The sequence below is a fragment of the Calypte anna genome, chromosome 4A, assembly GCF_003957555.1.
Source record: "Calypte anna isolate BGI_N300 chromosome 4A, bCalAnn1_v1.p, whole genome shotgun sequence".
Classification (NCBI taxonomy): domain Eukaryota; kingdom Metazoa; phylum Chordata; class Aves; order Apodiformes; family Trochilidae; genus Calypte; species Calypte anna.
Window position 1 is genome coordinate 42279618 of NC_044248.1, and position 18131 is coordinate 42297748.

The following is an 18131-nucleotide window of genomic DNA, read 5'->3' on the forward strand; positions in this document are numbered from 1 at the left end:
GCCCAGTTCGGGTGCGGGAAAAGGAAGGTTTCCACCTCAGGAGCGGGATAGCGCGGGCTTCTCCTCACCGCCCACTTCAGGTGAGGGACAACGAGGTCTCCAGCTCACCGCCCACCTCAGTTGCGAGAGGGCGAGGCCTCCTCCTCCTTTCCCCCCTCGGCTGCGGGACATCCCATCCCGCTCCTCGCCCAACGCCCCCGTTTCCCTTCCACATCCCCACCCCTCTCTCGGCATTCCCCGAATCCACCTACCGGCCCGGTCGCTTCCGCCGCGGCTCCTTCCTCCCCTTTCCGCGCAAGCGCTTGCCCGGGCCCCGCTCCGCCCACTTTCCCTTCACTCATAGCGGAGCAACCGCTGCTTCCGTACCTTGGTTCCGCGGTGGGACCGGTTCGGTGGTGGGTCCGGCCACGGGTAGTGGCTGCCCTCACGCACCCTCCTCTCCGGTAAGAGCGCGGGGTTCAGGGCGGGAAACGCGGTGGCCCCGGGGAAGCGCAGGGTGAGGAGGGGGAACCCCCACAGGCGGAGTTGGCGGCCGCTATCCCTCTCCCGGTGCCATGGGCCGTGGGGGTTCTGGCCTCCCGGTACCGGGCGGTACGGTTCCTCCTGGGCATACGCGGCCTTGAGTAGATTGGGCCGGGACGGTACCGGTTCCTGGAGTCCTTTGCGGGGCGGGAAGCAGCGGTGCAGTGCGTTCCACCTCAGGGCGCTGAGGTGTCTGGAGCTGCCCAGCCCGCCCTGGAGCGGTGCTGGCTCCGGGAGTTTGGGTTGGGCCTAAGTGGTCTCCTGACGAGAGGAGGTTCGGTTCTCCTTTGCCGTGGGGTCCGGTCCCGTGTGCGGTTCCGTGAGGCCGTGGCCTGCTTGTGGGGGGAGAAGCGGTTCTGAAGGTACAGGCCAAGCAAATCGGGGTGATTTATTCGTAAAATAGGGCATATAGCTCTGAACCATAATATAGCATAGTTTAATTTAAATAATAAGAATTATATTTATTATAAAAATTAGTAAAAATTATTAAAATTATAAATTTATAAAAATTTAAAAATATATTAAGCGTTAATTTTTTGAAGAGCGACTTTCAGGTGAGAAGCCTTTCCTTCATTCTCAAAGGAAATTTTAGAGAGAAATTTCTAGAAAGTATGTTGCAGAGGATGGGGCCATGGTTTTGGTGTAAGAAATTCAGTTTTACTCAAGTTTGGCCCTTTCTCCAGTAAATCACTGTGAGGAAGCTATTTAGGGAATTTGTAAACCTGGTAAATTTTGGTAAGTGTTGAATGAGGGAAAGGTAAGAACAATAATGGAGGTACAACAACTTTGCCAGTAATTATAATATTTTGCCAATATTATCAAGTTGCTGTATGCTGGCTTAACCACCAGAGTAGCAGTTTATGAATGAAAACATGAAGGAATGTAATTTGATTGTAGATTTAAAAGTATCAAACCAGTGTTCTAACCTGTAAACACCTGGAAAAGGCCACTACCAAAAGCAATCATTTTCCTTTTGAACTAGGACAGTTATTGGTATTAACATGTTTGAGGGTTGTTATTGTGGTCCAGTAAAGAGAGTAGATTTATCAATTTACTTTTTTTCAGGTGTAGCTATTTTGGGGACAGTGCCTAAAAGATATAATTAGCCCTTGAGAACAGAGAAAGAATTGCTGTGATTTCATATGCAAATACAGAAAACCCTCTTTAGATTTGGATTTCACCAGTTCCTTTACAACAGATGCCTTTAAAAATCTAGAGCTGGAAATTAATGTGGGAAGTGTTATCTTCAGAAAGACAAAAATGGAATCATTCCCCTTACATGTGTTCTTTAAATAATACAGGCACCCTGAATTGGCTGCTAATAACTGTTGAGGCCACCTGCTCCTTACTTACACAAGTGTGTATTCCTGAAAGAAGCCTCAGAAAAGAACTTAAAGGATTGTGGGGTTTTTTTAACAGGAAATTATTCCGCAGTCCTGAAGTGGGTGGTTTAATTTTACCGTTTTCATTCAACGAAGGGTTTAGCAGAGTCCTAATTTAAAATTATGTGGTACTTGGCATATTCACAGAGAAAGGGAAGTGATTGCCTACTCGCAGAACTTAGGAGCAGCTTGAAAATTTATCAGAAGTAGATATGTAAAAAAAAAAAAAAAAAAGGGTATGTGCTTTCCATGAGCACTGAATTCACTTTTAGTAAACATCAGAGAGAAACTGAGTTGGCTGGATGGGGCTTGCACTGCAGTCTCTGCTTGATCAGTGAAAAAGCAGAGTAACTGGTATGTAGTTCTTACTAGTAGAAGTTCTGTGGCCACCAGAAAGTGATTTGACAGGTAACAAAGATGAAGGAAGAGAGAAAGATCCTCTTCAAGAGGATTCTTAACTCTCTGCTGGGTCCATTGATAAAATCCCTATGAAGTCTGCTGCATGTTGAACTCCTTGATGATCTCAGTCAAGTGATTCTCTGGTGTCTTGTGAAAGCTCAGCATGAGATAAAGGTTCCTGGAGGTTTCTAGGCAAGTGTTGAAGGAGCAGGATGCCACTGCTGGTGTTTTGGCCAGAGAGGTAAAAGTTCACTGCCTTGAATATCAAAAGAAATTTATCAGAAAAAAAACCTTAGAACATCCAGCTGGAGGAAACTGTCCAGGCGGTGCTTTTGAGCAGAGCTGATGAAAGCCTTGTCAAGCGTGCCTTCTAGATTACTGTATAAAAAAATAAAATGTCCTGATGTGTTTCAAATGAGATTTGAAGGGATTATTAACAATGCCACCTCTTAGCCCTTTTGGAAAAGAGCAGGGAACTTCCCATGTTATTTCTTACATTATTACTTTTTAATTACTGATTAAGCTAGGAAGCAATATTGTAGAGGGAATTTCTGGTGTAAATGCAGTTCCTTAGGGCTTTTGTTGAAGAAATTAACAGAGTAGGCTCCAGAGTGCAGGAATGTATTGCTATAAAGCAAATATTTTGTTTTAATTTTTTCTAACCTTTTCCTCACTTTATTCCATTTACATTGACACTGTGGCTTCTTAGAGTCAGTACTTGACATGAGAACCTAGGCTGGCACAAGAGGACTTGAAGAAATCATAGTTAGAGTTACAAATTTTCTTAGTTTCAACTAAATTTAAAAATGGATAATATTAAGATTTTTGGTATATATCTGTAAAATCATACTAGCAGTTGTTTATTTCTTATTTGTTGTGTTACAGTGAGCTTCTTTTCAGAAGTTTCAAGGTTAATCTTACTATAACTAGGACATTTTTCCTTGTTATTAAATGAGCAATGAGGTAGAAATCACTGTGTGCAATGATGTTAAGAAGGGTACTAATTGCTTTTCTTGCAGTTTACACTTATTTTGCATACTGTTCAATATTCTCTATGTATGATATATCAAGACTGTGGAATATTTATTCCATTTATGTAAATATGATGAGCTTTTAGTTTCTGAACATCAGATAGGCCAAAGAATTAATTTGACATCATATCAGCTGTAAAGCCAAACTGAAGTTTTGCAGCTCTAAGGTTCACAGTCAGTCATCTTCTAATGATGATAATTAATTCCCATATGATCCTCGTTGTGATTTAATAAAATTTCATTTCACACACAAAAAAAATACTCTTCTGTGAGATAGTTATACACATGCACTTTGAGCTTTGCTTTACATGAATAAAGATGTTACTGTTTTTCTTTCCTGTTTGATTTTTTCTTCCTACAGAGACACCACTATGGCTGCTACAGTGAATTTGGAGCTTGATCCCATTTTTCTGAAAGCTCTGGGCTTCTTGCATTCAAAGAGTAAGGATTCTGCTGAAAAGCTGAAAGCACTTCTTGATGAGTCTCTGGCCAGAGGAACTGACTCAAGCTATCGTCCATCTCAGAAGGTACTAGTAGTGGAGTATGGGTTGGGTTTGGATACCTTTCTAAAACTCCTGCTATTGTTTGTTTGTCTTTTATAGCTGAAAAGTTAAGAGAAAATCAGAAACTGAGGAAAAGGAGAATGTAGAATGTTCATATTTCTCATTTATGCAACGTAGTCCATTCAGTTAATTGAATTTAGTTATAAAGAACAATCTCTTTACCTTATTAGTGTGCCAGGAGCTGTAAAAAAGGCACTCAACACTATTGCAAGTGTCCCAGCTTTATAACAGTACTTTTTGTATTCACTTTTATATCACTTTTCTTGCATTTTTATTTGTGAACTATTATACATGCTATCTAAGGTAAACCCGAAATGATTTCTCTAGTTACAATCAGAGCTAAAAGGCCTTTGAAATGCAGATTATTTTTGCCACAGATAAATATGAAACAAAACAAGCCATTGACTGATCAAGCTGGATCTCTTTTTCTTGAGATTCCGTAGATCAATTCGTATGAGGACGAAAAACACCAAATAGTTCAAAGCAGAAATTATTTGCAGGCTGAAACCATTGCCATTCTATGCACAAATGTTATTTTCTAACTACGGAAAATCACTGAACACCTGCTAGTGGGAATAATTTGGTTCTGAGATGAGAGTACAGAGATAACCAAGCACAGGAACATCCTCATATTGCTACGTATTACCATATGGATTATGAGGTAGTGTTCTCCCCCAGGATGCCTAGAAGTCAGCCTGATAGGTTCTAATGATGGTCTGTAGGCTGATCCATTGGCAGTATTTCATTTCTACCTGCACGTGGTTCTGAATAACTAAAAGACTCTCTTACTACTACAGGATGCATCCTGCTTGTATTGTGTGGTCTAACTCCTTTCTATTCAAATTGTGAACTCCCTGAAACCTAAAATGCAGTTCCCTCTAGCACAGGCCTCCAAACCCTCTGTGGCATTGCTCAAAGAAGCATTGGGTTGTGGTTTAAAGAGGAAGCAGGGACCTGAATTATAGTGCAGAGAGGCTTGGGAAGCCAGTTCAGAGAACAGCCTGTCCTCTGGTGAGGCTTAGGCCAGAGGAAGACAACTTTTTGTCTTCTTTTCTCAATGTGTCTCCAGTATCAGCTGGACTGCAAAGCTCAGAAATGGAGAAAAGGTACAAAAATGCCATTCCCTGCATTCTCAGGCTGCATGTTGCCTGTGAAATCCAAGAGCAGAATGAGGAGCACAGGATTGCCACAGCTGGGCAAATGAGGAAATCCATTTCTGACTCTGGATGAAGCAGAAAGTCAGCAAAGTTAGGGGGGGGCCTGAAGCTTGGCCCCCATCCTGTGTACAGCACAGAATTATTCCCTTTTTACCAAGCAGGGGGACACACACCTTGTTCAGGCACATTGGTGTGATTGCTCACTCATTTATAGACTTGCTTATTTTCCATTGCTGACACTAATGCATCATTAATAAGAACTATTGATTTCTGTTGAGATCAAACTTTATTAATCTGATAGGGTAATATGGACTGGGATTAACTGGAGGTCAATATTTTTCTCCATGAGGAAATGAAGTATTGACATCTGGTGACATCAGGTGTCAACTTATGATTTCAGCCAATACTGAATTTTTTCTTCAGGACTATCTGAAAATTTGTGACTATCTCTTTGAATTTTAGAAGTGGAAAAGTTTTACTTTTTAATAAATGTTTCAAAGATGATCTGTCTTTGGAAAAGGAACACATTTTCCTCTGGAAAGTGAACAATCAGGGCAGGTTTTAATAATTAATTAGTACACCTTAAACACACAGATTTGTCAATGCAATATGAAAATATTTAAATACTTTTTTTAAGAAGTGTAGTTCGTTGTTTGCCTGTCCTGTTATCTAATTGCAAACTAGGAAGTAACACAGGTATAGGGCTTACATTCAGTTTTTGTTTCTGTTTTTAGGAAATAGAGCAACCAAAAGTATCTGTTTCCAAACCTATTTCCAGTAAGCAAGAGCCTAAAGCTTCTTCTGGTTTGCCTTCTGGCAACAACAATGGCAAGCCTACTGCATCAGAAAAGGTGAAAAAAGAAACAGAAAAGAGAACTGCTGATAAAGTAAGTAGTTTTTTCTTCTATAATGAAATAACTTGATTAACAAACTTGATGTTTTAGACAAAAACTCTCCTTTTTAACTTGTGTAAATCAGCTTGTTTAATTGGGCATAGCCCGATTGTGCATTATCCAATCATTTTGATGTTCATACAGCCCAACAAAAGTCTTTTTATAATTACTCTTCTCAGTGTTCTCCCTGCTCGTTGCAGGGAATTGGATTTGATGGCCTTTAAAGCTCAAATCCAGTTCCAATCCAAACTGTTCTGTGATTGTGTTTTAAATACCTGGTAGGAGGTTACTAATGTGTAGAAATTCCCAAAGTTTTTTCCAAGACTGAGGTGAAGTACAAAAAATGTACTTAAGCCTGCAGTTCATAAATGCTTTGAAAGAAAATACATTGTGTCTGTGCTGCAGAAAGTACACATTTTTATACTGCTGACCTGATTTTTCCAGCAGTTTTCTTTTTTTAATCATACCCATAAGCATTTTGTGTTTTCACATTCTGTGTATGTGTGTGTAATAGATAAAAGGGGATGCTGCTGAAGGAGCTGATGCACCCAAGAAGCCCAGACTAGAGAAGCAAGAAGCTCGTTCCTCCCCTATTACAGTTCAGACAAGCAAGGATTTATCCATGCCTGATTTATCCAGCTTTGAGGAAACCAGTGCTGATGACTTTGCTATGGAGATGGGATTAGCCTGTGTTGTTTGCAGGTAAGCCAACAGTGCCAACTGCAATTGTGTAGTGACTTTTTTCTTTTTTTTGTATACTACTGAGCCAATGCTGCCTTGAGTTTTTTATTCTGGAAATCACTTAAGCACATATCTGAAATTCGTTATACATTTAAGCATCATTTGGGAATTAAGAATGGTTTCTTGAAAATGGAACCTCTGATGAGAAAACCTGCTTTTCTTTAGGATAGGGCAAGGGTAAAATAATAAAAATAGACATGGTGAACTGGAGGGTAAATTTCTGTTGCTACAGCTAATTACACTGCTTAGCAAATGTGAATTGATGAGATTTCATGTCAAATTATTCCCATGTGTTAGCTGAAATGCTTAATTTCTTATTACAGACATTGAAAAAGGGGAGAACGGTTAAGACATTTGAAGTAGGAAATAAATATTGGTTTTACCATTCTTCCTGCAAATCCCCTTTTTGCTGTCTTTTAAAGAGACAAAGTCATGTTGAGCAGTATGTTAAAATGTTACTAAAACCAGTATGGTATTAACTCATGTGACAGGAGGGGGTAAAGAAAAGTTTTGTTTAGACAGTCTGGAGATACTCTGGATTATTAATTCTGCATCTTTGCTGGCAAAGTTAAACACAAAGGGGTAGTAAAAATGCCTACAAAATAAAGAAAATGCAACCATGTGCCTAGGATGGCCAAGGGTTTGCTTTTAAAAGCATAGGTCAGGTATGTGCTTCCATTAGATAGTCCACAAGAAATGTTTAATTTGGTTGATGAAGACTTCTAGCTAATCATCAACACACACTCATGATCTGGGATCCAGGCTGACTTAAAGTAGCTCCCATTAAGCTGATGCCAGAGGGAGGCAGAGGCATAGCAGGGAAGGAAGGAACCTGTTGGAAAGAGGATGGCAACAGCCAACCAACACTCAGGGTTTGTTTCCATTTTACATGAAAACTACTGGAAATGATGTCATGTGATAATCTCCAGTGCTGGACAAGATGTTGAATATTTGTGCTTCAGAATTCCTGAATCCAACACTTAGGATTAGGCAGGATTTGGTTAGACAGAATGGCACTATTTACTCATCACCTGTCAGCCCTTTTTGGGATTGGCCATCTTGAGCCAAAATAAGAACATCCCAAAGCCTATGAAATATAAAAGCGTTGGATTTTCTGTAAAATAACTCGTGTATAAATGGTTTTAGAAAATTATTACTTTTTAATAACTGTTATGGAATCAAATGTGAATGAATACATCAAGTCTAATTGCAGAGTAGATGAGGATCATAGCTAAAGGGTTTATGTTCACAAGTTAACAAGAACCAAGCTGCAAGCTGTGGGTTCACAAATGTAAAATTCCTGTATTGTAGATGTGCCATACATTTTTGATAGATGTAAACACCTAAGTACAGATATAAAATGTTTCTTAAGTTTGTTAATTGTCAAATACATCTTCACAGAGAGTAGGAGTATTGACTGTTTGGGGTTTTTTTCTTCATTATTACCAAGTTTCAAGCATAAGGAGAGGAGTATTAAAAATAACTGCACTGTCTCTAATACCTGCAGATCTTAGAAAAGTGACTCGCCAGTTAAACTGCTCCACTTTCTTCCTGAAGAAGAGAAGTGCAGTTTGGAGATGATGGTGAATTCTGTCAAAAAATACTCTTTTAAGAAGCCAGGTTTTTAAAGAACCATGTTATTTTTATGAATACTTTTTTTTTTGTTTACTGAAGGCAAATCACAAGGATTTTTTCTCAGTCACCATATATTTTTAAATTAAGTCTGGTTTTCTGGGCATGAAGAATTCATGGTTTTTTATTCAGTCTGGGCTTGTTCTTTGAAATTTTAAAATAGGGTGACTTTCCTCCCATGAGACATGGGGTTGAAATGACACTGCTTTGCTCTGACCCAGTTTATTTGGGAATAATAAACAAAAGAGGAATTGAAATATCCTGCATCTAAAATAATGGGCTGTGGAATTTCAGAAAGGTTTCTCCCTCTATTTTTAAATAATCCGCTTAAAGGAGAGATATTCCTTAGAAATTGTTCTACTATCCACATGGACAATACCTTCAGACTTCATTTTCCTGTTATATGTAAAAAAAGGCATTACCTTTCCCCACCCATCTACAAATAGAGTTTCCATGGTTACCTGGGTACCTGCTCCTCAGAGAGATAAGGAAAAGCAGCTTAGCAATTAAATAGCCTGATTTGTCATCTGAAAAAAGCAATCCTTAGGAAAATGGTCTTTGGCTAATTCACAGACATACTCCCAGTCATGTGTATATCACTAATTTGTCACTTATACAGCATGATTACTTTCACCTGAGGCCCACACAAAATTAAGTCCTCGTCACCAGCTTTGCCTCACCTCCTGTTTGCTTCAAGGCAGGACTGCACACTTAATCCTTTCTATTCCATCTTTCCACGAATCTGGCATTATCTCAAAATTCCAAGTATCTGCTTGTGCAGTAGGGACCAAAAGGGTGGCTAATGAAAAGTCTTTGAAGTAGCCTACAGCTTGGGTGATGATGCTTTTAAATCCTGTGGCAGAAAGCACTCTTACAGGCTTGTTGTTGAGGAATTTATTTGTTCTTGAGCTGTACTGCTCTACAGCTTACAGCAGAATTACCCAAGTGTAAACTATGTCTTTATATGCTAATATAATGAGGAAGTCATAATTGATATACAGTGACACAGCAATAAAATGCCCAGGTGAAGCAAAGCAGGTGAGGCATTTCTAATATAAAAATCGGGGAAATCAGGAGTGTCATATACAAATGGTTAGTAGTATTGAAACTTTAAATTTTCTTGAAGGAAAGAACCTTTAAAAAAATCCAGAAGTTCTAAATTACTTGTTAGGGAGAACTGAGGCAGGAGGAAGAGGATTACATTTCATTGCCACAGGTAGAAAATACATGTGAAAGCAAAAATAGGTTTTTTTTTTAATCTTGTGAAATTCGCAACAGTTGGATAATCCTTTAAGTGCTTTCTGCCATGATCTGTTCTTAACTATTTGCTCTGCAGGCAAATGACAGTTATTTCTGGGAATCAGCTTGTGGAGTGCCAGGAATGCCATAATCTCTACCACCAAGATTGCCACAAGCCTCAGGTGACAGACAAGGAAGTGAACGATCCTCGGCTTGTATGGTATTGTGCCCGCTGCACCAGGCAGATGAAGAGAATGGTAGGAGCCAGTTTTTTGTTTCATATGAGCACTGTTTGAATGCAGCAGGCTGCTTCTAATACCTGAGATTATTTTAGGGGTTGCAGGAATCTGTGGCAGCATGTTGGACAACTGTTTCTCTCAGCAGTGCTTCCCTCACTGCAAGTCTACGTGTTTTTTGCAGCATCTGGAAGAGTATTCTGTAATGTACTTCTTAAACAAGGCCTTTTAAAAAGCACAAGTTGAGTGAAGAAGAGTGAAATAGGATTATTTCCTACTTGGTAACCACCAGTTCAGTTTAATTTTTATTTTTTTTTTAATTTCAGGTCATCTCGGTTTTTACTAAATGCCTACCAAATAGCCCTACAGTTTTAATTTTCTCAGCTTTGGACATGAATGATGGTTTTCCTGTAAGACAAGACTTAAGTCTTGAGTGTTCTCAGGCTCAACAATAAGCTGAGGGTTGCATGTTTCAGGAAAAAGAAAAACAACAAGTAACCTTTATTTTAATTGATCTACGTGTTAATCCCACTCATTATGAGAAGCAAACATCAGAGTGAAAAAGCATCTTTGGGTGTGTTAAACATTAAAACATCAACCAGTAGCTCATGTGACTTTAGTTCTGACATTCCAAAACAAAACCCTTTTACAGAGCAGAAAATGTATTGTCTTAGAACTATTCTGTGATGACTTAGCAAATGATCTGTTGAAATGGCTCCACTAAGAAACAAGAAAAGAATGAAATATAAGGTCATGGCCTAAGAGGTATCATCACTGAGTGAAATATGTGATTATTCTAATGATCACCAGACCTTTTGAACTCAGGAGTGTTTGCTTGAGGTCAGTTACTGTGCAGGAGAGGCATTGCAGTCATTCAGTGTTTGCATTCAAGCTATTTTCAGGGGTTTTTTTAATTTTTGTTTTTTTTCCAGTAGAAATTCTTCCATTTTACGTGCCACCTCTTAGTCTCTTGTAGCCTACATTCTGGTACTGGATTATGGTTCTGTCTTCCTCAAGCTGACCTCTCTGCCTTATTTCTGTATAGACCCAGGGCTTTCCTATTCCCTAAGTGCCAACACTGCAGCTCCTTCCATCCTGAAATCCCCAGCCTTATTCATTATGCTTTATGCTTGGACTCTGTGCCCAGTACCATGCTTGGCACTAGCTCCACAACCCTATTATCTTATTTCTCAGCTTGAAATTGTACAAGCTAGATTGCAATCTCATAATATTCATGGGTTTTGTAACAGTCAAAAACAGTCAAGGTTGTGGGGCCCATAACTAATTGGCTTGTTTTCTGTTTTTTTTTTGGTTTTTTTACTCCGTACCAGACTCAGAAGACACAAAAACCACCTCAAAAACCAGCTCCTGCAGTGGTTTCAGTTGCACCAGCTGTGAAGGATCCCTTGGTCAAGAAGCCAGAAATTAAGTTAAAACCTGAGACCCCGCCAACTTTTCTGTTCAAGAGAACAGAGGTCAAGGTAATGCAGTTTAAATTTTCCAGAGGAAGAGTTTACATTTCACTGCATAGATTGTAATTTTTTTCCTATGGGACCAGTCTCTCCTCATGAGATCCAAGGAAAATAGTCTGTTACACTGCATCACATAGTGCTTTTCCATTGACACTAAAAGAGTGAGGACAAAGCCCTGCAGTTTAACTGTAAATCCCAAAAGCATGTAGTGATTGACAGTGGTTTTATATTACAAGGGAGAGACCAGAATTTACAGGTTTTTTTTTTAATACCCAGTTGCACCCTGAGCTCTGTCCAAAGAAACATGGCCAGCAGGTCAAGGGAGGTGATAGTGGGAGGTGTCCCTGCCCATGGCAGGGGGGTTGGCACTGGATAATCTTTAAGGTCCTTTCCAGCCCTGACAATTCTCTGATTCTATCTGGCATCCTTTCCTTTCCTTGGTAATACTTCCAGCTGCAGGGAAATGTGGTCCCCTGGTTGTTTCTGGGTGAAGAACTGAAAATCTATCTCGATCTGTTCCTCCCGCTGTGATGTGCTGCACAAATTGATGCTGCTGCTGCAATAAGAATGCTTTCTTTGTTTTAGACCTCAGCAGGAATTTCGGGGAACTCAGCCAGCACCAGTGTTTCCTCTTCAGCAACCAGTGGCCTGACAGGCTGGGCTGCTTTTGCAGCCAAAACTTCCTCTGCCAGTCCATCAACAGCCAAACTGGGATCCACAGCACAGAGCGCCGGTGGGAAACCAGCAGCTTCCCCAAATAACCAGAAACCTGTGGGTTTGTCAGGGTTGGCAACTTCCAAAACAGGACTGGGGTCCAAAATAGCTTCGGGCAGCAGCACAAACCCAGTTCAGCTGAAGCCTCCCCCACCTCTGACTCTGGGGAAAACCCCTCTGAGCCGTTCAGTGAGCAGTGACAACGTCAGCAAAGTTGGTTTGCCAAGTCCCAGCAGTGCCACCCCCAGCAGCAGCAGTCAGGTGAGTGGTGGGAATGGCAGCAGTGGGACTGCAGGGAGCAGTGGGGGCAGCACCAGCAAAGCCACGGCTGAAACTGGTAACCAGTCAGCCTCCCTGAAAGGCCCCACTTCTCAGGAATCTCAGCTCAATGCTATGAAACGGTTACAAATGGTGAAGAAGAAGGCTGCTCAGAAGAAACTCAAGAAGTAGTATGGATGCCTGTTGGTTGTGCACCGTGGAAAAGCAGTGCTGGAGTTTCTCATAGAGAAAATCCTCCAGTTCCTGAAGAATTGGTTAAATCAGGGGAGCCCGAAACCTATGTTGTACAGGAGGTCAAAATTTGGGTAATTCGAGTATTCCCTCTGACTTTGCAAACCTATGAGTTGAACATGTTGGAGGAATATGCTATTACATGCTCCTGGTTTTTAGCTCAAAGCACTGAAACTTGAAATTGTAAAAGTTGGGTATTGAAGTATAAAACCAAAAGAAAACAGTTTTTTGTGGACAATAAATTGAACTTGCTGAAACTGTCATCCTTAAACACTGTCAATAAAAGTATTATTAATTTGGGAAATTGTTGCCACTTTGACCTCATTTTCCAATACTTTCAATGCTTCAGCTTTTTAGAGTTGTCTATGTTGTGCAGAGGTAATTAAGTTTATCCCAAATTATACAGTTCTTTAAGGAAAAAGTATATTTTCTTTTAATTTCAAAAATTAACTATTAACGTTCTATTTAAAGTGAGAAATTCAAGTGGTCTGCCTTAACTTTATATAGTGAGAAACTTGTAATTCTCTAAGGGAGGAGAAAAGAGCGTTGGCAGAAGGTAAGAGACCCCTAAACTATCAAAAGAGCATAAGAGCCAAAACAGTGTTTTCCAGCTTTTATTTTTAATCAGTGGAAAACCTTAGCATTGTCCTTTTGAATATGAATGGAAAATAAGTGGTAGGCACTTTATATTTTAATTGAACATTATCTGATTGAACAACATTGTTTTGATGGTGTAAGAGGGGGAAAAATAGAAGGAAATGAAGGGAATTGTTTTAGGTATCAGGAAGTTGGGTTTTTTTCCTGGCATACCTGGAACACTGAAGGCATTTTGATTAGCTAGAGTATTTCATGTTGTTAATTGTTGCTATAAAATTCACAAGCCTTGAACACAAATATTCACCACTATTGCCTACCAACTTACCTTGGAAAGTGAAGCCTCTGGTTTCTTAACCATCATACAGGCTATGGTAGAACAGTTAAATAAAATTACTGCTTTTCCATGTCATGAAAGAGCAAAGGAAGAAATCTCCTTGGTAGCTGGTAACAACACTTCAGAAAGATAAAACCCGTTTTCTAGCCCTGTAACCTAGTATGTAAGATGGAGGAGTTGTTAGTTGTTTGGGGTTCTTTTTTAATGTCTTTTACAGAGTTTTGAAATCAGTTGGAAAACCTTTTCTGTAGGAGACAGAGGAATGCTACCGAGATGTGAGTACACGACTTCCTTCATAATACTCCAAGCAGCAAATTGTTTTAAAAGTTCAGTTTCTTTCCCCTCAGTGATTTGTATTTTAGAGGGAGGACTCTGCCCATGCATGTTTTCCCAAGTCTGCTGGAAGACCTTGTATATGAAATTACTAGCAAGTGTTGCAGGACTTCTAACTGGATATTGGAAGGATCTCAAGTCTTGCTCTGTGACCAGCAATCAGCTGTCCCCTCTCCATTCCTTCTGTCTTGAGCAGAGCATCTCCAAAGGTGAAAACATCTCAGATGTGTAAGTAGGTGAAAGTTAGAGCTTTTTTTAGCCATTCATCCTGTATTCTAAAAATGCATATATGAAATGTGATACATGCAGCTATTTTCCATACCTCTTTTTGCTTCCCTGCAATTAAAATTTAGGCTAAGGTTGCTTAAATACCCAAAGAAGCTGATACGTTTACTCAGGATTCTCCCTGGAGAATTTGCATACTTTTTCAACTATTATTTCCTGAGGAGGTAAAAAAAAAAAAGGTTTTGTCTTTGTAGTGCCTGTGGCTTGCAGGGCAATTTAAAAATAAGAGCACGAGGGGGAAGAGGAATCCAGAATTCTGACCTCCTTCCTTCTCTAGCACAGGATGTTTTTGATGGTAGTAGAGTAGGAAAAGACAGAAGCAATTTCGATTAGTAAACAAAAGGCATATTTTCTTTCTAAACAATCAGAAGTTGCCCATGGTATGAAGTAGAGAATAAAGAGAGAGTCCTGTAATGGCTGCAGTGCTCTGTGAAGCCTTCCCTGTAAAACCTTGCCACAGGAAAGTTCAAGGTGCTGGCTGCTTCTGTCTTACCTCTGAATAAATACACAGCTTTGCTTGCCAAGTGCAGGGGCTTACATCTGAACTGTGTGGATTCCTGTAGGTACCATGTGTATAGGCTGAACAAAGGCAGAAAAAAGTTGCTCTTTATTTTAAAATTGTATTAGCTAGTGGCTTTTAAAATGCCTTTGAGGCCTGATGCAAGTGTGTCCTGATGTTTTAACATCTATAAATCTGCAATGGGCTGACTGTAGATGATCTATTAAGAATAAAATAATCTTTGCTATACCTTACATGCATGTCTGCCTTTTCCCTCTTAAAAAGGTCAAGACTTGCTGATACCATTAGCAAAATGTTCAACAGAGCTGCAGTTTGTCTCAGGAAAAGACTTTCTTCCACTTAACTTTCCCAGCTTCCTAAATGAAACATAGTCTCCTCCTGTTGGTATAAAAATGTCAGTTAGGATTGTGATTCTTTGAAGTATTATGTCAGGAAGGATTTATAGCATAGACCTGGTCTTTGAAATCCAGTATTTAGCTTGAATATGTAAGACAGGCTCTTCTGAAAAACTGAGTAGATTGAAGGCAATAAATGCTTTCTGCTTTGAAGTTACAGTTAGGATGGAATTAACAGCTGTATTTTCAGGAAAGGAGTCTGTCCTACAGGATTGTTTAACTGGTATGGTGATATTTTACTTCTACATAAATATGTTTTTTCATAGCTGCCCAAATTCTGATACCTCAGTAATGTGAAACAATAGGTTACTCTGGTTCCATGACTGCTCCCTTCTGGCCAGACTAGGGGATGCTGGTGATACCTGAGTTTAAGAAAAAAAATCTACCACAAGTTCTATAACTTCTTTTAGTAACACAAACTCTTATCTATTACAACTCTTGACAGACCTCTGGCTGGATACAACACTAAGTAATGGTCCTGGCCTCAGAAACAGCTAGAAAAGAACAGAACTAAGCTGACACATTGAAAGTTGAACTGGATTTTGAAATTTGTCAGGTATATTTATAGTGCTTGAAGACTTCTAATATATTGATAGGTAAGACAGAATGCAAACTAGAAATGCAGCATTTTATCTGAGGCAACTGTTTCCTCTCCTTTGCTAATTTGCACTGATGTTTTTTTTTAGTTCACAAGAGAAGGTAGGTCTTGGATAGCATATAAAGTTCTTCACTTTTGGAGAAAGTTGTTTAAAAAAAAGGAAGAAACGTATCTATACAAAAATAGATTTTTTTATTATTGCAATAATTTAAGAGAAGATTCCTTCACTGTTTCTGAACAAACAATATTGTCAGAGGAATTACCAGTAACAGATCATACAGGCACAAGGATTTTCATGGCTGTTTCCTGTTGCAGCTCCTCTTCATGTGTCTGCATTTTTTTTAGAAGCTATCTTAAAATGACAGCAGAAGCTGTTGGAAGCAGTGTTGGAAGGAGGTAATGACTCAGTGAAGCCTCCTAAGATGAAAAGTCAGAAGGAATAATCCTTCAGTCTGTGGTTGGCACTGAAAAGGTGAATCCTTACCTAAGGATCACCAGTGCCATCCAAGCAGAGGGGAGCTGGTGAAGCACACAGGTGCCAGAGGGCAGAGCCAAGGACTCTGCTTTTCTTTGGTGTGGACATTTTCTGGGTTCCAGGTTATCAGTGGCATCAGTGGTTAAAAACATCCCCTGAATGGAGAAGCACGTCATTTTGAGTGGATCCAGTGCTGGAAATCCTTCTATCTACGTGCTCTTTGTCACAGTGGTTCAAGTAAGTAAAATGCACATTGGAATAAATGCAAGACTGGTTCATTAAACTGCAGCCTGTCCCTGCTCCAATCAAAATAAATTAGTTTTGTCATTAATCAGAATAAGAAAACTCTTAGAATACTGTAACCTTCTCCATGCTAAAGAAATAGCTGCAAAAACGTTGCATAGTCTTAGGAATTTGTGGAACCATAATGTAGCTCAATTTCTAGTATTTAAAGCATTATCCTAAAAAAAAAAAAAAGTGTTTGAGAAAGTCTAATATGAACTGTTGTAAATCTCCTTAATGTAGAAAGGCTTTAGATTCTAAGAGCATCTCAGTTTTTCACATTAAAATTTGTTTTAAAAACAAAAGTTTGTAATGTAATATAAAATAACAGCTAAAACATGAATTTTTGAAATTAAGTAAATGGATCCACCTGGGTACCTGATAAGTACTTTTTTGGAGATCCTGAGTTACAAGTATATAGTAAAGTCATATAAATTATCCCACAATATAAAAGATATTGGCATACACTAGAATTCCTTATGGTCTACTAGGAGTTCCCAAATCCCACAGGAGTTAAGTGAAATGTAGGTGGGCAGCTCCAGCATATTTCATCCTTCATTCCTTGTTACTTCAGGATACTCAGTGAATACTTCAGAGAGCAGCTTTGGAGTACATGTTGAGACACTTTCACAGAGCCTGATTTTTCATGGGGAATGTACCTAACACTCAAAATCAGAGCTCTCCCTGTGACTCAAGCTGAGTTCTCAGAGCTAATGCTTCAGGACTCTTTTTTTTTTTCTCCTGACTCTTGCCCTTAATTAATTTCACTGTCTGAAATACAAAACTTCATCATTGTGCTTACATGAGAGCATTAAGCCTGTTAAGTACAATTCAGTCGTTTCTAAAACTATCTCAACTATTGCAAAGTACAGATCATCTCCAAAGAAAATATTCTAAATTGTAAGAAACACTAAAAAGCTTCTTGTCTGCATCTTCTCCATAATCTTAAAATGTAAAAGCCAAAGCAGTGCAAGCTTAATAGGGTGAAGTGAATTTACAGTCTTTCAGTTCATTCTTCCAAGCTGATAGATACTCCCTCCCAAACCTTTTTATTTTCTTTGTTTAACTGAAGGGAAGGATTTCTGTAAAAACAGCTGCATCCATTAATAAATTGGATGGGCATCTTTTTTGCTTGCTATTGAAACAGCAAGATTTAAGTGCATGAGGTGATGTGCAGTGAGGCAAAATAATGCACTGTCTGTTATTACTGCTCACTGGATTGCAGTAGTTCACAGAGTTTCATGTAAGAGTTTCTGGATCTCTATCTCAAGAGAACCCAAGAAGTTTCTCTATCATAGGGATTAATCCAGCACAGATTTCAGGTTCTCATCTCTGTGACCCACTGAGCAAGATCAAGAGCTTTTCCTCTTCAGGAAAATAAAAAAAATTGGGGGCACTAAAAGAAAATGAAACTAGGTTCATTAGTGTAGAAAAAAATACTGTTTGCATTGACTGCCCTACTTTTCTCATCCTTTCTTTGCTGACAGGATGCCTTTTTCAAGGCTAATTCTCTTCATTGTGAATATTATTGGCTAAATATCATGGGAGAAAGATCTAATTATGTGATTTGTACTTGTAGGTTAACTTTTGACGTAGGACACTTTGACAAAAGAGAAAATTATGGGGTAACAGAAAAGCAAGCTCTTCAGGATGTTAATCAGCATCAAGTCTTCCTGCTAGATGTTTCCTCCCTCAGGTCTTGACAAGGTGACAGCTTTTGGAGGAGAGAGGTTCTCAATATCAGAACAGATACCATGGCTTCTGTCAATCACTGAGTTTGCCTTGTTTGCTGCAAATGGTGGGAGATGATTATTCTGTTGA

General features: G+C 39.4%; 1 protein-coding gene across 1 annotated transcript; it reads left to right on the forward strand.

Annotated features, from left to right (window-relative positions):
- Positions 1-315: 315 nt before the first annotated feature.
- Positions 316-12714, forward strand: INTS12 (integrator complex subunit 12). Its single transcript, XM_030450168.1, has 7 exons — positions 316-443; positions 3696-3861; positions 5789-5941; positions 6462-6649; positions 9657-9816; positions 11127-11276; positions 11853-12714. The coding sequence occupies exons 2-7, from the start codon at positions 3706-3708 to the stop codon at positions 12429-12431; spliced, it is 1386 nt and encodes a 461-aa protein (XP_030306028.1). The 5' UTR covers positions 316-443; positions 3696-3705; the 3' UTR covers positions 12432-12714.
- Positions 12715-18131: the final 5417 nt, after the last annotated feature.

What these genes read in the sequence shown, in the direction of transcription:
- INTS12 (XM_030450168.1), top strand. Translation starts at nt 3,706, where the DNA reads ATGGCTGCTACAGTGAATTTGGAGCTTGATCCCATTTTTCTGAAAGCT. An exon ending in CCAGGCAGATGAAGAGAATG is followed by an intron (nt 9,817 to 11,126) that starts GTAGGAGCCAGT and finishes ACTCCGTACCAG; the next exon opens with ACTCAGAAGACACAAAAACC. An exon ending in TCAAGAGAACAGAGGTCAAG is followed by an intron (nt 11,277 to 11,852) that starts GTAATGCAGTTT and finishes TCTTTGTTTTAG; the next exon opens with ACCTCAGCAGGAATTTCGGG.